A 23,210-nucleotide genomic window follows, 5' to 3' on the forward strand; every position below is an offset into this window, starting at 1 on the left:
CAGGCCCTCAGGTGCTATTTGGAACGCACTAAGGACATTCGGTGCTCAGACCAATTGTTTGTGTCTTATGGAGCGTGGACACAGGGCCAGGCGCTTTCAAATCAGTGCCTCTCGCATTGTATTGTGGTCACTATTACCATGGCCTACGAGTCCACCGGGACCCTGGTGCCTGAACACCTCATGGCCCACTTGACTCGAGGTGTTGCCACATTGTGGGCCCTTTTTCAAGGTGCCCCCTTGGCAGACATTTGTGCGGTTGCAGCTTGGGCTTCACCACTTACATTTGCCCGGTTCTACAGGTTGGATGTGACGGGACCAGTCCCTTCCATTGGGAGCCTGGTATTGGCTGTAGTCGAGCCCCAGTAGCCCACGGGCTCTGGCTCCTAATTTCCTCTCCCAGTCTGACCCTGTTAAGCACATCCTGATGGAGCTATTGAACCGTGTCTTCCCTTCCACTGGACTATGCCTTCCAGTCGAGCACTCATGTGAGCTGCTCCTGGTCGATGTGTTCCAGGGTCTGTCATGCGGCCTCCAGGTACGTTGCCTTAAAGGCCACCCTGTATATAGTTCATTCATTATTGCATTGTGTTGCACAGGCGTCTGGCCTGTACCCCGCTATGTATATATAACGTGTAAACAGCAGGACTGTGGCTCTGCTCTAGCCTGTGTAGAATGGAGCTCACTGCTGCTGTTCCCAGCTGATGGTGCTCGCTGCCTCGCTGTGTACATAGTTCCTTGGTCAGCAGGTCTGTGACCCGCTCTGGCTGTGTTTATGTCAACATGTATTTATTCATTCATTTATTATTTTCTCTGTGTATTTATTTTTATTTTGGTATGGATTATCCTCCATATAGGTCTGATGTCCCAATCGGGAAGAATGGAGTAACGCCGCCACGTGTGGTCGTGTTCTGAATTGCAGCTTTCGTATTGATCCTTTCATGGCGTGTGTACCTGTGCGGGATCGCATGGAGACAGGCAGAGATCCTATATGAAGAAAGACACGTACACAGATACAGTTTGCCGACAGACAGACTGACTACGCTGCACCCCCAGTTACTACACTACACTAAAGTACACTACAGCACATTATAATACATCACACTACACTAAACTACATTACAATACACTTCAGTATAGTATACTACCCTACACTGATGATAATTCTGCCACAGTTTGTTTAAAAAAACCTGAAAACTTATTTGAATACAGGTACAACATCTTAATAATTTGTTCCTTTATCTGAGTCGTTTCCTTTATCATGACGTTAGGTATTTGTTACAGTGCAATCACAAATGGAGAGCACTAATAATAATAATAATAATAATAGCCAAGGCCCCAGCGAGATTTGAACTCGCGACCCCTGGTTTACAAGACCAGTGCTCTAACCCCTGAGCGCTCCTCAGTCGTTGCTCTGAAATGTGAAGTCGTGCGGTGTCTGAAGGGTGCTGTTGTAGATTGAGCACCAGAGGGCGCTGTGACATCAGCAATTGCAACTGGCACTTCTCTTCGCACAGCCCAGATACAGGGCCTGCGCCATTGTTAAAGGGCTCCACTGTAAAATGCACATCCTGCGAGGGGGATGTAGCTCAGTGGTAGAGCGCATGCTTCGCATGTATGAGGCCCCGGGTTCAATCCCCGGCATCTCCACTCTTTTGATTTATATATAACGCCTTTTATATCACTACTGATATTTGTCTGCTGATGTTTCCCTTGTCATGTTGTGAAGCCTAAATGTTGTGGATTGTGTTAGTATTTAACAACTGCTACTACAATACTACTACAGCTGCTCCTGTTACAACTACTATTACTTTTATTACCACTCTCATCTATGACTGCTGCTATTATTGCTGCTTCTACCCTGCTAACACAACATTGCCAAAACGTTGTAGCAACGTAAATTACGTTATATTACGTTGTGACAATGTTGTGACAACGTTATGTGTTAGCAGGGTACTGACACAGCTACTGTTATTGCTGCTGCTACTACTGCTAATGTTACTATTACTGTTATTACCACAGCTACAGCTCCTGCTCCTGCTAATGTTACTATTACTGATATTACCACAGCTACAGCTCCTGCTAATGTTACTATTACTGATATTACCACAGCTACAGCTCCTGCTAATGTTACTATTACTACTAGTTCCTCGACTACAGCTCCTGCTACTACTGCTAATGTTACTATTACTGATATTACCACACAGCTCCTGCTAATGTTACTATTACTACTAGTTCCTCGACTACAGCTCCTGCTACTACTGCTAATGTTACTATTACTGATATTACCACAGCTACAGCTCCTGCTAATGTTACTATTACTACTAGTTCCTCGACTACAGCTCCTGCTACTACTGCTAATGTTACTATTACTGATATTACCACACAGCTCCTGCTAATGTTACTATTACTACTAGTTCCTCGACTACAGCTCCTGCTCCTGCTAATGTTACTATTACTACTAGTTCCTCGACTACAGCTCCTGCTACTACTGCTAATGTTACTATTACTGTTATTACCACAGCTACAGCTCCTGCTCCTGCTAATGTTACTATTACTGATATTACCACAGCTACAGCTCCTGCTAATGTTACTATTACTACTAGTTCCTCGACTACAGCTCCTGCTACTACTGCTAATGTTACTATTACTGATATTACCACACAGCTCCTGCTAATGTTACTATTACTACTAGTTCCTCGACTACAGCTCCTGCTCCTGCTAATGTTACTATTACTACTAGTTCCTCGACTACAGCTCCTGCTACTACTGCTAATGTTACTATTACTGTTATTACCACAGCTACAGCTCCTGCTCCTGCTAATGTTACTATTACTACTAGTTCCTCGACTACAGCTCCTGCTACTACTGCTAATGTTACTATTACTGATATTACCACAGCTACAGCTCCTGCTCCTGCTAATGTTACTATTACTACTAGTTCCTCGACTACAGCTCCTGCTCCTGCTAATGTTACTATTACTGATATTACCACAGCTACAGCTCCTGCTAATGTTACTATTACTACTAGTTCCTCGACTACAGCTCCTGCTACTACTGCTAATGTTACTATTACTGATATTACCACACAGCTCCTGCTAATGTTACTATTACTACTAGTTCCTCGACTACAGCTCCTGCTCCTGCTAATGTTACTATTACTACTAGTTCCTCGACTACAGCTCCTGCTACTACTGCTAATGTTACTATTACTGATATTACCACAGCTACAGCTCCTGCTCCTGCTAATGTTACTATTACTACTAGTTCCTCGACTACAGCTCCTGCTACTACTGCTAATGTTACTATTACTGATATTACCACAGCTACAGCTCCTGCTCCTGCTAATGTTACTATTACTACTAGTTCCTCGACTACAGCTCCTGCTACTACTGCTAATGTTACTATTACTGATATTACCACAGCTACAGCTCCTGCTAATGTTACTATTACTACTAGTTCCTCGACTACAGCTCCTGCTACTACTGCTAATGTTACTATTACTGATATTACCACAGCTACAGCTCCTGCTCCTGCTAATGTTACTATTACTACTAGTTCCTCGACTACAGCTCCTGCTACTACTGCTAATGTTACTATTACTGATATTACCACAGCTACAGCTCCTGCTCCTGCTAATGTTACTATTACTACTAGTTCCTCGACTACAGCTCCTGCTCCTGCTAATGTTACTATTACTGATATTACCACAGCTACAGCTCCTGCTAATGTTACTATTACTACTAGTTCCTCGACTACAGCTCCTGCTACTACTGCTAATGTTACTATTACTGATATTACCACAGCTACAGCTCCTGCTAATGTTACTATTACTACTAGTTCCTCGACTACAGCTCCTGCTCCTGCTAATGTTACTATTACTGATATTACCACAGCTACAGCTCCTGCTAATGTTACTATTACTACTAGTTCCTCGACTACAGCTCCTGCTACTACTGCTAATGTTACTATTACTGATATTACCACAGCTACAGCTCCTGCTAATGTTACTATTACTGATATTACCACAGCTACAGCTCCTGCTAATGTTACTATTACTACTAGTTCCTCGACTACAGCTCCTGCTACTACTGCTAATGTTACTATTACTGTTATTACCACAGCTACAGCTCCTGCTAATGTTACTATTACTACTAGTTCCTCGACTACAGCTCCTGCTACTACTGCTAATGTTACTATTACTGATATTACCACAGCTACAGCTCCTGCTCCTGCTAATGTTACTATTACTACTAGTTCCTCGACTACAGCTCCTGCTACTACTGCTAATGTTACTATTACTGATATTACCACAGCTACAGCTCCTGCTCCTGCTAATGTTACTATTACTACTAGTTCCTCGACTACAGCTCCTGCTACTACTGCTAATGTTACTATTACTGATATTACCACAGCTACAGCTCCTGCTCCTGCTAATGTTACTATTACTACTAGTTCCTCGACTACAGCTCCTGCTACTACTGCTAATGTTACTATTACTAATAGTGCCATAGCTACTGCTGCTGCTGCTGCTACCACAGACAGGCTAAAATGTGAAGTGTTCTTGTGCTTCTCTCTCTTCTCGCCCTCCTCTTCCTCTTCCCTCTCATCCCTCCTTTACTCCCCTTACTTAAAATTCATCCTGTTGCTTCAAATAAACTGTGGGGGGTGAGAAGTGAATTAGGGGGACGCGAATTCAAAGCGAAGGGGTGGGGGGGGTCCCGATGCGCGATTGGTCGAGGAAGACGGGGCGGGCGTGGTAGCTCTGCTCGCCCGCATTGTGGGGTCGGGCAGTGGGCGTGACCGTAGCCCACCCTGACGCACAGTGGACGGGCAGTGACAGAAACACTCACACCGTGAGGGAGAGAGAGAAAGAAAGAAAAAAGACAAGGGCAGAGTCTATGCACTCAAATCAAAACAGAAATGGGTACATAAATGCGTGCCAATAATGCAAAATAATATGGAAAACTGGGGACGTCGTTCGGTCCCGTTATCTCTGTAATGGGGGCGTATACATCTTAAAATCAAGGACGAGGTAAAGGAACTGGATCTGGATAAAACGAGTGGTCAGTGAAGTTGCTGGCTGCACTTGTTCAGCTGGTTACTGGTGCTGAACTGACCCGGCCGACGGACAGACAGACAGACAGACAGACGCGGACGCACGGCCACGATTTCGACTCAAATTGGTGTCCGTTGTTCTGGAAAATATTGCATGGGGAAAAAAGAAGAGTGTGTGTGTGTGTGTGAGAGAGAGAGAGAGAGAGAGAGAGAGAGAGAGAGAGAGAGAGAGAGAGAGAGAATAGTAAAGTTCTATACATCTGAAGAAAGTATTCTGAAATATAGAATTAGGCACAGAGAGAGAAATAAAGCGTTTAGTAAGTTTATTCAATGCCGTTCCTGTGACTACCACTACCACTACCCTACTACTACGATACTACTGCTGCTGTCCCTGCAGTTACTTCAATACTGCGGGTTAACTGGCGAGCTCAATGAGACAACTCGCTGCACAGAGACCAGATGGAGGGGACTGAGAGTGAGAGAGAGAGGGAGGGAGGGAGAGAGAGAGACGTGCTTATAGTAACTCTCACTGGAGCAAAGTAGCCTATTAGTATTATTTCCATGAGCACCTTCATCGTCGGGGGAGTTGCAACTGATAATTGAAACTGGACCCAAAAAAAGAGAGAATACATGAATGAATAAGTAAGTGAATGCAAACGTTTCTCGTCACGGTAGTGGTGAGGACAGGGGGGAGGGCGTACAGACAGTTACCCAGCTGAAACATTTGGGGGGTTGTTAAATTCAAGACTTTTAATAATAATTACCCCCACAATAAAAAATAGCCTAAATACAACAACATTAATAATACTAATACCATTACCTTTATTAAGGCAGCATTACTATATTATACTATGTTATATATCTAGAATAACTTGACAGACCAGAATTTGAATTCATGTGAAACACGACTAACTTATGTTATATTGCGCCCGGGCGACTGGCTGAGCCGCACTCGTCAGCCTACTGTGGGAAAGGCAGCACACGGGATTTGCGTGTATTGCGTGTATTTCTTCATTTTAGAAACACTACGCCCTTCTTGTGTTTATTTTATTATCTTTTTCAAGGGAAGTACATGAACAATTAAAAAAAAAAAACAGAAGGAGAGACCAGTGGGAGTGGATTTCTGTTCGTCGCAAACCAGCCAGTGGAACCGGGCCTGAATGCCGACACCTGTGATTTTCATGTGTTTTTAACGTGAGTGGATTTAAAAGACACAATGACAACACGCAGCTTTACATATCGTGTGTGTGTGTGGTCGCCCGGACATATATGTAGCGATTGCAAGGTGTTACACATCATACGTGCAGCCTGATCATTTGAGGAAGAAGACGCTTGCATTTGCGGATATTATTATTATTATTATTATTTTGCATTTTGTTCGGAGATTTTGCAAAAGAATTCGACCAGATGAACGGGCAAAACTGTCGCCCTGGATGTTTTTATGATTTTGATTTTTGATTATGATTTTTGATCGCAGCCATCATCATAATAATCCCACACGCGGCTCTTCATCGGCTCTCGCCGGCTCAAGTGACGCCCGAGTCGGGGAGCGCACAAGATGTTCCGGAGAGACATTTTAACACCCATGGAAGAAAGACATTAAAACAACTGGGGTGGTGGTGGAGTGGGGGACTAATACGACAGACGGACACAGAGGAGAGCAAGAGAAATCAAGGCTGACAAAGAGGAATTGCAACCCTGGTGGAAACCAGAGCGAACTCCGCAATTCCGGGGTGGAAATAATTCCCCTGCCTCTCCAGAGCAAGACGCGGGGTTTACACCCGTGTCCGTTCGTGCTTGGGCCAGCTGGGGATCCGTGCTTTTTACTGGACGTGTCCGCTGAACAATGCTGCTGGCCTCCGCCGTGGTGGTGTGGGAATGGCTGAACGAGCACGGGCGCTGGCGGCCCTACAGCCCGGCCGTGTCGCACCACATCGAGGCGGTGATCCGGGCCAACCCCCGAGGCGGCAGCGTCGTGCTAGGCCAGGTCGACAGCAAGCTCTCGCCCTACATCATAGATCTGCACTCCATGCACCAGTTCCGACAGGACACCGGTAAGCCAGTGTCGCCGATTCATTTATGTGTGTATATATGTATTTCCTGTTTTGTTTGTGTGCCTGCGTCCGCACTTTCATTGATGCATCAATTCGTTATTGTAACAGTGTGTTGATGTACTGTTTCGACGAGAACCGTCTGGTTTGGTCTGTCTTGCAGCGTCTGTGCGTCTGACGGTCCGTCCCTCCCTGTAGTTGCGTATGCCTGTTTGCGTGTCTGTCTGTCTGTCTGTCTGTCTGTCTGCAGTTTCCGTTGTGAATCAGTCTATCTTCGTATTGTCTTGGTAAAAGTCTGTGTGTCTCTTATACCTGTATCTATCGCTGTATAGTGTTGTCTGTCTGTGAATCTGACATTTTCAGTGATTTGTAAGAGACTATAAAGCTCTGTGTGTTTGTGGTTTCCTCTCCCCATGAGTCTGCATGTGTCCGTCTACCTGTGAGTAAGTCTGTATCTCGGAGTGTGCAATCTGTGTATGTGTTGTGTAAACCATGTGCACGCTGTGTGTAAGAGGTTAATGTGCGATGTGAGGCAGCAGCTGTATCCAGAACTTCAAGCTGACAGATTTAGGCACATTCCTTTCCCATTACTGCAGCATCTGCACCAGCTGTTACTCCAGAGTAGACTTGGGTGGGAGACAAAGAGTAAGGGAGGTAGGGATGTAGGCAGCAGGGTGTGGGGGGAAAAAAGGTGAAATTAGACTTTAGTTTCTTCAAAGTAATAATTATACACTGACTGCCGGAGACATGGGCTGAGCTGTGGAGTTGGTGCAGTGAAGGAGTGACCAAGGGAAGGAGGGGGGGCTGCAGTCAGTGTGAGTGTCCTCAGGACGGTGGCTCTGTTGAGAGCAGATGTTTTTGTGTCTTTTGTGTTGGCGGCCGTTCTCACAGCCTCTGCCATTCACATACAGACTGCCTGGAGAGAGGGAGGGATGGGGGGTAGAGAAACTGAGGGGTACTGGTAAGATGAGTGAGAGGCATACAGACACTTCATTTCTCCCTTTGCCTCTTTCACTCTGTCTTTCTATCTCATTCTCTTTCTTCAGTTTTTCTTTCGCTCTTTCTCTCTATCCTTCCCCCCCTCTCTCTCTCCCTCTCTCTGTGTCTGTTAGTCTCCATTTTAAAGTCCCCCCCCCTCATCCTGGGAAAAATGCCCTAAGAAAAGAGAGAGAAGAAAAGAGAGGGAGCAACAGGCTGTAATTCAGACAGGGGGAGGAGAAGAGCTGAATGGGGCTTGGAACTGGGGTCACACACACACACACACACACACAGAGAGAGGGAGGGAGGGTTAATACAGACACTGACTGGACATTACAGTACATTGTAGCTGCACTGGGGGGGTAATAAGTACAGTACAGACACACTAGCTGGACACTACAGTGCATTGAGAGAGAAAATTGCATTAGATTTTATGGTTGTGACCTTTCCTGAATTCTTCCCTCCCTGGAACCCTTTCTCTCCCCCTCTTTCTCTTTGTCTCTCTCTCCCCCGTCCCTCCTAAAGTACAGCATTATTAGAGATATATAAAAACAGAAGGAGGGGGAGAGATTTTGCACAATAAGAATAAAGTAGTGGTTTAGGAAAGTCTGTTCTGTTATAACTGACATTCCACTACAGAGAGAGACCCATCCACAGGAATACTTCTATTAGCCTACTTAATCATAATAATATTTTGATATTAAAAAGTGTATATATATGTGTGTGTGTGTGTGTATGTATGTATGTGTGTATGTGTGTGTGTGTGTGTGTGTGTGTGTGTATATATATATATATATATATATATATATATACACACACACACACACTGTATATTTTACTTTTTAACAGTAATAAGTCAGTCGGTGTGTCTATACTATATGGTAATAATAATCTTGTGTATTTATATCGGTCAAGCACAATCCACAAAATGCTAACCCTCACCCCTCTCCCCTCCCAGGCACTCTCCGGCCTGTGCGCCGCTCCTTGTACGAGCCCTCCTCGGCTCCAGCACAGGGCTGGCAGTGGGAATGGGAGGGGGACGGTGGGCGATGGACCCCCTATGACACCCAGGTGTCCATCGCCCTGCAGTGCGCGATGGACCGGCAGCTTCCCTGGCTGGACTTGGCACCGCTTGGGTTCTGCTACACCGTGGACCTCCAGAACATGACCCAAGTTAACCAGCAGACCCACAGACGCAGACGGGTCCAACGTCGGTCTGATCAAGCCTACCCCTTGGTGACAGGGGTTGGGGGAGGAGGTGGGGCAGGAGCACGGGCTGGGGGAGGGGGTGGAGCCATGGTGATGGCTATGGGTGGAGGAGGAGGAGCAGGAGGAGGAGGAGGTGGGAATGTCCAAGCCAGCGCGGGAGCCAATGGCAGCAGTAGCAGTAATGGTGGAAGTGGGTTGGTTGGTGTTAATAGTGGGATTTTCTCCACTGGTGCACTGTCAGCCGCACTGGCCTCCCTGCCTCAGGCCTGTGGCTGCCCACAGTGCATGCTGGTCCTCAGTGTCAAGGCACACTCTCTGGCACACTCTCTGGGTGCCACACAAGGGAGGAAGCCACAGCAACTACAACTACAGCAGCAGCTACAGTTCAAGGCTCCTGTTTCAAAGACTGGGTATCCAACTTCTGCCACCAATTCCAGCCACACCAGGACCCTCCCCCTCTCCTTCTCTCTCTCCAGGGCTCGGGCAGCGGCAGCAGCCACCTCCCACCCCTCCTCTCTCACCTCATCCCTCACCTTGTCCCGCCCCTCCTCTTCCTCCGCCACCCTCCCATCCCGCTCCTTCCGCCCCCCACCTCCCTCTCTCCCGCCCCCCCTGCCCCCACCACCGCCTCCTCCACTTCCACCCCCCCCTCTCTCCCTCCCTCCCCCACTCCTCCCCCTACCTCCTCCGCCTCTCCCAAGTTCCATTTCTGCCACCATTCCTACTCCTACTACTGCTGCTGCAGCCCCCTCCTCCGCCTCTACTGTTGCGGTTGTCACCACCTCCTCCTCTTCCTCCTCCTCCTCCTCCTCTGCTTCCTCTTCCTCTTCTTACTCCTCTTCCTCCCGTGCTCCCCCACCGGTCCCTGGTCCCCCGCTGCCCCCTCGATCCAGTCTTGCTGGTCTGAGTCGCCCAGCACTACAGCGCATTGCCATGGCGCAGTCTCGGGCCCTCATAGCCTCAGGGTAAGAGCTGATGCTGTTGATGTTGTGTTAACTGTTTGATTTAAGTTTGTGCATTTGTGTTGTTGTGTTCTACTCTGTTTTGTTTTGTGTTGTGTTGCGTGTCTCAAGCCCTCATTACATCGGTGTCATAGCAGTAACTGTTGCGTTATATGCAAGGGGCAGTGGTGTGTGTGTGTTACATTGTGTTGGTGTGTAGAGCTACATTATAAAATCTTGAACTTGCAGAGCTATCGCACTAGTGTTTGTGTTGGGTTTGTTTTGTGTTTGGGTGAGAAGGTGTTTTTTCTTTGCGTTGGTGTGCTGTTTTGTGTGTTTTTGTGTGGGGGGTCTGTTTGGGCTCTGTGTGTGTAAGCAAAGCATTATTTAACTTTAGTTTATTAATCAAGTATTCTTCCATCAAACCGAGAATATGTTGGTTTTCAGATTCTGACTTGGAAAACGAAAAACACATAAATGACTCTATTTTCCATTTTGGCTTTTTCTCACAAAGAAAATTCCTATTTTTCAGTTTGTAGGCAGCAAATACAATATCGGATTTACTGACGTTTTCTTCAACGAAACCTTAGAAATCGTAACCTCAAATACAAAAAGAAATGGGATGTTTTGCTTTGTAGGCAGAGATTCTCTGGCCCTCTGCAGATTAAATTGGAAGTGTATTTCAAATGTGTGACAACACAATTATACAATTAAGTTCCACAAATAAAATCGGTCTCCCCTGCATGTCATGCCCATGTCCAGTGCAATCACTCTCCCGTCTCCCCTGCATGTCATGCCCATGTCCAGTGCGATCACTCTCCAGTCACTTCACGGGCGGTCTCGGTCTCCTCAGAGTGTGTGCACGGCGCCTTGGTGGTCTCTCCGTGAACGCACAGCTTCTGTTAGCGTTGCTTTTCTCAACATTAACGCAAAGCCTCTACCAGCGCTGCAAAGGTGCTGAAAGTATTTTACTGTAACATTATGGTCTGAACTCAGAATTCAGAATTGTCAAACCTGATTAAACATAACTAAACACTTCCAAAGTACATCCAGTGACACTTGCACCACTAGAATTTAAGTTTCCAGAAACGTTGTTGGCAACTGAAGACGTTTTAATTCTTTGGGAATGCTGCTCTGTGATTGGCTGGTTTCTCCTATATGATTTATAATAATAATTACAATAATTAATGTTGCTGCACTCTCAAATTACTAAAGTCTCGGGGAAACCAGTTGCCACATCTGCTGTGAAAAATTGTCTTCCCTGCAGACTTTTGGGTGAGAATTGAACACTGTTACCCCTCCCTGAGTGCCCCCCCTTCCAAACCACACAAATGTGTCTATCTTTAATCTTCTGTTCACCCAGTGCTGAACAATCATCTTCACATCCGGTTCACTCTGCAGAGGAGCAGCGAAAGTATGCTTAGAAAGCTAAACGTCTATAATTTATTTTTGTATTTGGGATTATCCGATTAATGAGCTTCCATGGCCAGCAGTAATATGAAATAATATAAAGAAAACGCGTGCAAATCCGACTTTATATTTGCTGCTTAAACTGAAAAACAGGAAATGACACTTCTCGATTTTCTTTGTCTACGAGAAAAAGCCAAATTTGAAAATCCAGTTGTGTTCTGTTTTTTCTCTTTGCAATTCAGTATCCGAAAAAACGAATGGACGAAAAAGTATATGGACCATTCAGAAACGAGAAATGTATTTTAGAGCAGCGAAACATGGAGAGAGGGAGGTGAAATTGGAAATTGGATTTATCTGTTTTTGTGGTTGTGTGTGTGTGTGTGTGTACATGTCTCTGTGTCTCTCTCTGTCTGTCTGTGTGTGTGTGTGTGTGTTCAGGGTTAGGAAGGGTCAAGAGGGGCCCCCCCACCTCACCCCCTCACTCCCCCTGGGCAGCCCTGTCTCACCCGTTTCCCAGGATCTGCACTGAGGGGCCGGTTTGGGCCTTTTGTGTAGCCTGTCATTGTGCTGGCAGCCAGGTTGCCAGGGTAACCTTTGTTGTTGTGGCTGGGGCTAGGTGGCTGGCGAGAGAGAGAGAGAGAGAGAGAGAGAGAGGGAGAGAGAGAGAGAGAGAGAGAGAGGGGCCTACTACCCCCAAACCACACACCCGTTGCCCTGACAACAAGGCCTAGTCTGGATTTGCTACACAATGAAGCCTGTATAAAATAAAGGGGTTAATCATCATAAATGCACAGAAGAATGGACAGACGCATATTCGACGGACACAAGCAAGCACACGCACATACCAAGACAGACGGAGAGAAAATGAGACAGTGAGGGGGGGGGAGAGACTGTGGGAGAGGGGAAGCGAGACAGAAGGACATTGAGGGAGGGGGAGAGAGAAAGAGGGGGAGATAGATTTAGTCTTAATGACAATATGGGTAGAGACGCCGCTGTACTGATAGAGAAACGATGACTTGAGGGAGTAGGTTAGGAATGGTTAGGTTAAGACGCTTCTGTAATTAAAGTCCTTTTGTATTTGTGTGAAGTAGAGAGAGGGAACTGAGATGAGGAATTTTCACACAAACTATGGACAAATATTGACCTATTTACACAGACTGACAGAGGGGGGAAGGAGGAGAGGTACAGATAGAAATAATGAAGGACAAATATTGATATACCTAGAGAGTGTGAGAGCGAGATATTGACACGCACTCTATAGACCAGTACAAAGAGCGCTGTACAAATATTTAAAGAGAGAGGTTGTAGTATTGTGGAGCTATCACTAGAGGGAGTTAATACCTACTCCTTCTCTCTTTATACACCTCTCTATACTTGCCTGTAGTGTGTGTCCTTAGTATCTGAGAGACGTATGAAGATGGTGAGGGGGAAAAACAGAGAAATAGAGAGGGGGAGGGACAGGAGGAAAGATGGAGAGAGGGGGAGGGACAGCAGGGGAGAGAGAGAGAGAGATTAATTAATACATGGCAGACTGACTGGACACTATAGTGGATTAATACTGCACTGAGAGAGAGTAAGAGAGAGAGAGACAGATTGTGAGAGTGTTTATCCAGTGTGATCTGGGCTTATCTACACTGCCACCTGTATTGCTGACACACTGCACTGAGACAGAGGTTAAGGTGGTGCATTTCTGTTTGTGTGTGCCTTGAAATGCATCTGTCCTGTGACCAGTGTAATTCTCCCTGGTTAATGGGATGTCTTCTAAAAAATCAGGAAATGGTTATGATCAAGTGCCGTACAGTAGACAGAGAGGCGCATTAGACATTAGGGAGGGCACTCTGTGTGCCCCCCCCCCGCATGTGCCTGGTTATGAACTACACTGACTGAAACTGACTAACACACTGACTGATACACTGACTAACCTAATGACTTACACACTACAGGATATTAACACTGTCCTGAAATAGAACAAGTGAGGGAGACAGGTGAACAGCAGGGGAGCGGAGGAGAGGGAGAGAAGGAGATTGACTGTGACGTCAACAGCTGCTTAAGATCTTGAGATAAACACACACAGACTGGAGACACAGATGGAAGGGGAGAGGGATAGAGAGAAGGAGAGTGGGGATATGAATGCTGCATCTGTACACATGTCCTTTATAGTATTAGTGTCAGGCAGTCAGTCATTGTAGCAGCACTTTAAGCAGTAAGAGGCGCTATCAGCTGCAGTTTAAAAAGGGTCTGTCCACTTTTCAATGAAACTGTAACTACTGTACTGTATACTGTTCTGTACCTTACTACACTGGCCTATATCACACTGCACTGTACAAGCAGCCCCCACACTTATGACCTAATTGGTTCCTGGAGAGATGTTGTAAGTCGAACCCTTATTTCCCCAGAAGTGCAATGTTATAATTGACATTTCCGTTCCTGGAAACCCATTTCATACCCTAAAAATACTACAATTGACTATGGACATGGAGGGAAACTAAATCAACAAACCGTAGTATATACCTTTATTAACGTTTAAACATTTAACTTGATACATTTTATTTAAATGTTATTTATTGGGTTATTGGAGAATTGCAGAAAAGGGTGCGGACACTTTTCCTTTTCTCAGACATGATGATCAGCAAAAACTGTTCAAATAACGCACGCCAATAACTCTAAAGTGAAAGGCGATGTGGCGGAGGTGCGCAAAGTTCAAGCAGCAGCTGCAAACTGGTGAGTCTGCATCATACGCTGTCGTACATGCGAGCTGTGGACGTAGATTGGGGTTTTTATGCTCTAAATCTCATTACTTTTTGTTTTTTGTTTGTAAATGCCGGGGGTCGTCAGTCGGGGGCTGCCTGGACTATATCTGTACGCTGCACTATATTACACTATACTTTTGACACTATACTATGTTGTACACTATCCTTTAGTGTTCTGTGCTGTATTATACTGTAGTATAGTACACTGCAATTTTAGTGCACTATACTGCAGTATAGTGTGCTATTTTCTATTAAACTGTACTATAATGTACATTACACTCCAGTGTAGTGTACTATAATATAAATGGACATTGTTGTGCTGTAGTATTGTAATATACTATATTTTACATTAGTTTTCTATCCTGTAGAGGACTGTATTGTTCCATTTACTGTGTTGTGTAGTATGTATAATGTCAGTATATGTCAGTGTATCATTAGTCGGTGTACTGTGCTGTAGTGTTTAGTGTGTTGTCACTGTGCTTAAGTGTGTTGTGTAGTGTCAGTTTTAGTCTCTCTGCTTTACTGTGTTGTGTAGTATCAGTGTGTTCATCACTGTACTGTTGTGTAGTGTTGGTCACTGTACTGTAGTTTTTAGTTTTGTGTAGTGTCAGTGTACTGTTGCAGTGTATCAGTGCATTATATAGTGTGTGGACTGTACTTTAGGGTTAGTGCATCATCAGAGTGTGTTGTTTGTTGTTGTCAGCTTGTCTTGGTGCGTGACTCAGTACTAATCCCCAGCTGTCTGTCTCTCTCTCTTTCTGAGGTCACTGTGCAGATGGACAGTAGAGTAGATTAGCACTATAAGAGGGAGGGAGGGGGAGAGAGAGAGAGAAAAGATAGAAACCTGAGAGAGAACGCACACGGAGTGATTTCGACACCAGGAGAGGAGAGGAGTGGAGTGGAGAGGAGAGGAGGGAAGAGAGACAGGGAGAAGCTGCAACACCTACAGATTTACTGTGGACAAGTTGAAACCAAGAGAGCAGGATAGTAGCTCTTGTGAAAGAGAGAAGGGCAGAAACAGTACAGGAGAGCAAGCAGTAGAGAGGTGGTGGTGTGTGGAAGGAGAGAGAGAGAATAACAGAAAACCACTCTAAGGAAACAGAGGAAAGAATTCCACGACAGAACAGCAGATTTGCTATAACTTACAGAAGGAGAAGACGGGGGGGGAAATACAGAGAGAAAAGAAAGAACGCAGACAGAGAACTAAAGTCTTGCTGTAACGAAAAAAATCGAGAGCAGAGGAAGATACTATTAATGCCAAATTAATTTTGTTGGTATAACAACCAACGCAAAAGTATAAATGTATATAAAATGTTTTTATATTTACACATTTTTTATAAGAAGACTTTGCCTTTGAGTGTGGTAATGTGTGCTTGTGTTCTCTAAAACCAAATTTAAACATTTTTATATATTGTTCTTTTTGGGTTGTGAGTGTGTGTAGAATCTCGTTCTTTCTCTCTCTCTCTCTCTCTCTCTGTTTTTGTGGGAGAGGGGGATCGAGCCATGACTATCCTTCAGGTGTTCCGGTGAGTGGGTGGTTAGTGATCGATCGAAATCGATTATTGATTTTGTTTTTTGTATCGATCAATTGGTGTCTGCTTTGAGATAGGTTTGAGTGTGTGTCTGTGTTTAAGTCTATTTGTAAATTGTCCATCGGTGTATGATTATTATTATGTATGTACACGTCCTTTCTATGTATATAATTGTGAATCTTCGTGTATAAGCTGTCGTGTGTGTTTTCCAACTTTTTAAGTGTTTAAAATTGTGTCATCATGGTTCCAGATTTTTGTGTTTTAATATTGTCCATTATTATGGCTGTGGTGTGTTTAACGTTGTGTTGTTTGCATTGCAGGGTGCCCACTGTGCCAGTGAAGAATCTCAATGGTTCCAGCCCTGTTCACCCAGCACTGGCCGGTAAGAGAGAGAGCCAGTGTGTCAGTAGGTCAGTGTGTCAATTGGTCAGTCACTCTCAATCACCGTATCTCTCCCACCCCCGCAGGTATCACTGGTATCCTGATGAGTGCCGCAGGGCTGCCCGTGTGCCTAACACGCCCACCGCGGTTGGTGCTGCACCCCCCCCCTGTCAGCAAGAGCGAGGTGAAGCCCGTGCCCGGCCTGGGACACTGCTGCCGCAAGACCAGCAAGAGGCAGGCGCGCCGAGGTCAGCACTTGTCAATAATCCATAATCATTCGTCCATAGTCAATCAATGTTCTAATAAAGAACAGCAAGGGGCAGGTGTTCAGAGGTCAGCAGTGACCAATAATCAATGTCATCGGTTACCCATAATACACTAATAACAGGGAGCTGCAAGACGTAGGCGCACAGTGGTTGGCACTGCAAAGTAATCAATCAATCAATCAATACTGCACTGTAATATAATCCATTATATAGAGTCGACGCACAGAGGTCAGTGCTGATCAACGATAAACCATCTATAATACACATTTCATATGATCCTTCTCTGCCCCAGGTAAAACTCCAGAGGAGGTGGTGAAGAAATACCTACAGAAAGTACGCAACCCCCCTGAAGAGGTGAGACTCCCCCCAAGCAGCACCATTCCTCCCTCTCTCTGTCAGTACTGTACTGTCTGTACTGTATTATATTAACCCCCCCTCCTCTCTCTATGGCAGGACTGCACTATCTGTATGGAGTCTCTGGTTGGACCCTCCGGCTATAAGGGCCCTGTGGCAGGTGGGGGGTCGCGGGGGGGCGAGCCAGTGGGCAGACTCATGCGCTGTGGCCACCTCTACCACTTACAGTGCCTGGTCGCCATGTACAACAATGGCAACAAGGTAACATAATACAACAATTATGAGTACAGTTAGTGTGTCTCCATTTGATTACTCACAACTCATGTATTGTAGTGTCCAGTCAGTGTGTCTGTACTCTAGTCACCCTCTGTCTCTGTGTAGTGTTAATGTACCATATTGTGTAATGTCTCCTCAAGAGTTGGGCACCAGGTGTCGGTAAGAGTAAACACCACAGAATTAATTTTCAAATAAGGCCAATGAGAAAAGATGAACCATGAGAAACGATCCCAGGATGTAGGAATAAAGAAACAAACAAAAAGAGCTCACACAGAAATGACATGTCCTGCACCCTGTGCTGACTAGCCAGAGCACAAAACAATGACATCAGGATAGAGAGGCAGAGAAGAACATGGAGGGGAGACACCAGAGGCATCCTGTTGACATCTAGCAACTAAATAAAGAAAAGTAGAATGTCCCAAACAAGAGTCCAAAGTTCAATCCAGGCTTGATGTGTCCAGGTTCACAAATACATAAATAAAAACTTCACTAAGTGTCTTTTATGTTACGCCATTTCCTTTTGACTGGTAACAGATATTCATACAGTATTACCATAGCAAACATAATACCACGAGCTAGAGAAAAGAAAGCACAACAGAAATGGACACTGGCAATATGTAGAATCGAAGAATGACAAAACAATGAAGAAAAGCTGACCAGTACAAGAGAACAACCAATAGCAACAGGAAACTTTAGCAAAAACATTTGGTGTATATATAGTCATTTAAGACAAAGATGGAACACATAATTGAATGAGAGTGAAGAGATACAAATATTTAAGAAAATAAAAACTGCTTTTTCAAAGTCTCTCAGATAGCAAAGATCAATCAAAAAGCAGTACAGAAGGATTGCTACCATAGCATCTATTGGAAAAATAGCATTGCTTAATCTACTGGGCAAAAAGCAAAGCCCAATTTTGGAAGTCATTGTTTATAACTATTTTCTGAACTTTATGCAAGACTTTGACAAGTACAGAAAATTATCCTCTTTGCAAAACATTGCTGAATGTATTCAGTGACTGCAAAGCCCTTTACGAAAAGATCATTACAGGGGAAAAAATATTGTACTGCCCCAAAACTCTCAGAAATTGCATGGAGTTGCATTTGTACGTCTCCCTTGATGTGAAATGCCTACAAAGGAACTGCTCTTATCACACACACCCTCAACTTTAGTTCCTCACCCCTTTTGATAGGGAAGCTCCAGTGATCAGCGAAGGAATGGCATTTTATACGGTGACACAACATGCATAAACTAGCTTTGCTTCAGTGTCCAGTCGGTCGGTGTGCCTGTGCTGTATTGACCCCATCTCCCTCTCAGGATGGCAGTCTGCAGTGCCCCACCTGCAAGACCATCTATGGTGTAAAGACAGGCACCCAGCCCCCAGGCAAGATGGAGTACCACACAATCCCCCACTCGCTGCCCGGCCACCCTGACTGCAGGGCCATCCGCATCATCTACACCATCCCCCCGGGCATCCAGGTACACCACTGCACAACTCTGCACAACTCTGCACAACTACACCTCTCTGTGTGACATGGTATAATACTGCAATCCATGTTACAACGCTGTACAACTCTACATCTCTCTCTCTCAGGGTCCCGAGCACCCTAACCCAGGGAAGCCCTACACAGCAAGGGGGTTCCCCCGGCACTGCTACCTCCCTGACAACGAGAAGGGCAGGAAGGTACGGACCTCTCTCTCCTTGCACACCACACCTCTCGCTCTCTCCTACCCTCTTTTTCTCTGCTTCTCTCTCTACATTTCCCCCTTCTCTGCACACTATCAGTCTGTGTGTGCAGAGAAGGGGGAAATGTAGAGCAGTAGACCAGTTTCGCACCAAATCACACCACGTTAACTCGCCTCCCCACTCCCACAGGTGCTGAGGCTACTGCTGGTGGCGTGGGAGCGGCGTCTGGTGTTCTCGGTGGGTACGTCCAGCACCACGGGCGAGTCTGACACTGTGGTGTGGAACGAGGTGCACCACAAGACTGAGTTTGGGTCCAATCTGACCGGCCACGGCTACCCGGACCCAGGCCACCTGGACAACGTCCTGCAGGAGCTCCGCCAGCAGGGCATCTGGGCGGAGGAAGAGGAGGAGGAGGAGGAGGAGGAGGGGGCGGAGGACGAGGGCGAGAGGGGCGGGGAGGAAGAAGGCAGAGGCAGAGGGGGGAGGAGGGTTGGGGATAGGGGCAGAGAGGGGTAGAGAGAGAGGGAGAAGGGTGGAGGGGAGAAGGGGATAGATGCATGGAAGAAGGGAGTATAGGAGAGAGAGAGAAGCTGTTGTATTTTAACCACTGAAACTGAGTGGAGATTGAGCTTCAGAGAGAGAGTCTTAGTGTACGAGAGGGAGTGGAGTTAGAACACCCACTACCACCTAGTGGCCAAAGTAGTGAACCGCATGGTACTTTTTAACACTTGAGAGAGAATGGTACTTTAACACTGAGACTGTGGGAGGGGGAGGGAGGGGGAGAGTGTGAGACAGAATGGTACTTTAACTCTGAGAGAGAGAGAGAATGGTACTTGAACACAGAGAGACTGGGAGACAGAGAGAGGGTGTATGTATATGATGGGAGAAATGGGAGAGAATTTTAACTACTTACTATGGTACTTTCTGCATTACCTTGGAGAGAGAGAGAAACTGAAATTGTATTTTAACCTCTTACTATGGTACCCTGGTTTTTTTGCTGGTCACTCCTTTTTTTACAATATTGTGACATACAGTAATAGTCATAATGATGATGGTGATAATAATACTGACTGTTAGTTTAAACCTAAACTAATCTTCTCGAACTCCCCATCTTTCTCCCCATCTCTCTATAGATCTCTGACCCCCTTCTCTCCCTCTCCTCCCCCAACCCTCCCCCCCCCCCCCCCCCGGTGATACGAAACATAAGCTAAATCCTCATGCTGTCTTACTGTGTGTGTGTGTGTGTGTGTGTGTGTGTGTGTGTGTGAGCCAGTGACAGTGGCGCTCTATCCATTCCTTGTGTGTTTTTATCTTCCACCTGGTGGCCTTTGCATGGCACTGCAGCCTCCAGTTGCAAGCATTTACATTCCAGTTTGTTCCTGTTACTGTAAAGAGATGTATACATAGAGAGAGGGGCTGCCTGGCTGGATGACACACTGGCTGACTGCTACACTGACCTCCTCTCCCAGTCTTTCTCCCCTCTCCCAGTGTGGTGGGCGGGGATCGGCCCAGTGCCCATTATTGCAGCCCTGTCTGCTCAATCAGTTTGGTCATTTTTTACTGACCATTTTTAATCTTCCTTTACTGTACTGTACTGTACTGTTGTGTGTGTATATATGAGACTCTGAACCTTGTACCACTAAAATACATATATATAAATCACCGGGTTTATATTTGTGTATGTTTCAAACTGTGTGTGTGTGTGTGTGTGTGTGTGTGTATATATAATATATATATATATACGCACATTACCAGTTTTCATGAAAACCATGTTTTTAATTGTATGGCTCATGTTTAGCTGTCTATATTAAAAGAAAAAAGGAAAAAAGTGAGAATTGCAGATTTTTTTTTTTATATATTTTTTCCTTCTTTTTTAAAATGACCATTTTTTATCTTCTGTTGTATGTGATTGAATTGCCCTTATAGCTACATGGGTAATGTGTCTGTCTCTGTCTGTCTCTCTCTCTCGTACCATTTAATTAGTTTATCTATTCTATTTGGGTAACTCTCTCCCACTATGATGATGCTGATGGGGATGATTGTTATTCTGACTTGATTGGTCGCTTTTGTGGAAGAAAATAGTTTTTTGTTTTGTTTTCCAATATTTGCCTGCTGTTATTTTCATGTTGTGGGGGGGCGGGGTTGGGGGAGTGAGCGAGAGGGAATGTGCAGAGCTGCTATGAGTAATTGTTCTTATTTTGTATGACTATTTTGTTGTTGAGTTTCATTTTATTAATTTGTGTTTTTATTTTTGTTCTTGTTCTGGGGGGAATAATAAAATAAATAGAGATTTCATCCTGCTCTTTGACCCGAGCTGGTTGTTGTTTTGAGTGTGAGTTAGAGAAGGGTCGGGTTAGACGGTGAAGAAGGATAGTGGTGGGGTGGGGAGAGAGAGAAGGGAGGGTGAGGGGGGGTATGAAGGATAATCCATGCCAAAATTTAAAATAAATACAGAGAGAAAATAATATTTAAATAAATGAATAAATAAATGTTGAAATAAATAATAGATAATAAATGTCGAAATAAATAAATAGACATAAATGTATTTATTTCAACATTTATTTATTAATTAATTTACTTCTAAATGTACTTATTCATTTATTTATTTCCCATTTGCCGCTTTTGACATTTCTAAGTGCGCTTTTACATTTCGATGCGTGGTTCTGTATTTCTTTTTCAATGTGACAAAGCCCCTTCTGTCAATCACAGCTAGTGGGAGGGTATGGGCTCAAATTAGCGCCATAAGTATCGCATTCAAAAAAATATATATATATTGTAAACAAACAAACAAAAACTTGAGAAAAAATTGATGTTGAGATCCAAAAAAAAAAATCGAATGCAAAATTGATAGAATTGTAAACAAACAAAAAATGTATCGAAAGCAAAAAAAAAAACTATAGCAAAACTCGCCTGCAGTCCCTGTCTTTGCTTGCGATGCTGCGATCTTTGCTTTCGCCGCCAGTTTCTTTGCTTTCGATTTATTTTTTTTCGTTACGAGTTTTGGCGCTGTTTTGTCGTGAGGGCGGGATCCTGGGTCTCCATTGGTCCAGCAGGTTTGACTGACGGCTCCTCCTAACCCAATCGAGAGCAAAGAAACTGGCGGCGAAAGCAAAGACAGGGACTGCAGGCGAGTTTTGCTATTGTTGTTGGTTTTTTTGTTTGTTTGATTTGCTTTCGATACATTTTTTTTGTTTACAATTCTATAAATTTTGCATTCGATTTTTTTATCTTTGTTCTCAACATTTGTTCTCAAGTTTTTTTTTTTGTTTACAATATATATTTTTTTATGCGATATATCTTTTTTTTGAATGCGATACTTATGGCGCTAATTTGAGCCCATAGGCGGGATCCAGTGTGCTTATTGGCTAATCCAATACACGGCCGTGGGGTTTAGTTTGTTTTTGTAGACGATTACATCATTAAATAACTGAAGCGGATCTCTAGGAATGAAAAACAATACATGTTTTGACTCCCGCCCACTAGCTGTGATTGACAGAAGGGGCTTTGTCACATTGAAAAAGAAACAGAAATACAGAAGCAAGCTTCACAATGTAAAAGCGCACTGAGAAATGTCAATAGCAAAGCGGCAAACGGGAAATAAATAAATGTTGAAATAAATAAATGTTGAACTAAATACAGAAATAAATACATACATGTCCATTTATTTATTTATTCATTCATTCATTCTATTATTTCAAGATGTATTTCAACATTTATTTATTTATTTATTTATTATTTTATATCTATTTATAATGTTGGCATGGATTATCCTTCATAGTAGATGTACACTTATACACTCACCTAAAGGATTATTAGGAACACCATACTAATACTGTGTTTGACCCCCTTTCGCCTTCAGAACTGCCTTAATTCTACGTGGCATTGATTCAACAAGGTGCTGAAAGCATTCTTTAGAAATGTTGGCCCATATTGATAGGATAGCATCTTGCAGTTGATGGAGATTTGTGGGATGCACATCCAGGGCACGAAGCTCCCGTTCCACCACATCCCAAAGATGCTCTATTGGGTTGAGATCTGGTGACTGTGGGGGCCAGTTTAGTACAGTGAACTCATTGTCATGTTCAAGAAACCAATTTGAAATGATTCGACCTTTGCTCAGTAACTGAGCAGATTGTGAAATACTCAGACCGGCCCGTCTGGCACCAACAACCATGCCACGCTCAAAATTGCTTAAATCACCTTTCTTTCCCATTCAGACATTCAGTTTGGAGTTCAGGAGATTGTCTTGACCAGGACCACACCCCTAAATGCATTGAAGCAACTGCCATGTGATTGGTTGGTTAGATAATTGCATTAATG

General features: G+C 44.6%; 1 protein-coding gene and 1 non-coding gene across 2 annotated transcripts; both read left to right on the top strand.

Annotated features, from left to right (window-relative positions):
* The first annotated feature begins 1,575 nt into the window (after positions 1-1,575).
* Positions 1,576-1,647, top strand: trnaa-cgc (transfer RNA alanine (anticodon CGC)). Its single transcript has one exon. It is a non-coding gene; the product is annotated as a tRNA-Ala (tRNA).
* A 3,196-nt stretch (positions 1,648-4,843) lies between these two features.
* On the top strand, positions 4,844-21,190 carry LOC136764479 (E3 ubiquitin-protein ligase DTX4). Its single transcript, XM_066718597.1, has 10 exons — positions 4,844-7,109; positions 9,043-9,907; positions 9,995-10,258; positions 16,247-16,308; positions 16,394-16,555; positions 16,866-16,927; positions 17,027-17,188; positions 18,521-18,682; positions 18,798-18,887; positions 19,080-21,190. The coding sequence occupies exons 1-10, from the start codon at positions 6,902-6,904 to the stop codon at positions 19,404-19,406; spliced, it is 2,364 nt and encodes a 787-aa protein (XP_066574694.1). The 5' UTR covers positions 4,844-6,901; the 3' UTR covers positions 19,407-21,190.
* The last annotated feature ends 2,020 nt before the right edge of the window (positions 21,191-23,210 follow it).

This window comes from Amia ocellicauda, chromosome 12 (assembly GCF_036373705.1).
Source record: "Amia ocellicauda isolate fAmiCal2 chromosome 12, fAmiCal2.hap1, whole genome shotgun sequence".
Lineage (NCBI taxonomy): Eukaryota > Metazoa > Chordata > Actinopteri > Amiiformes > Amiidae > Amia > Amia ocellicauda.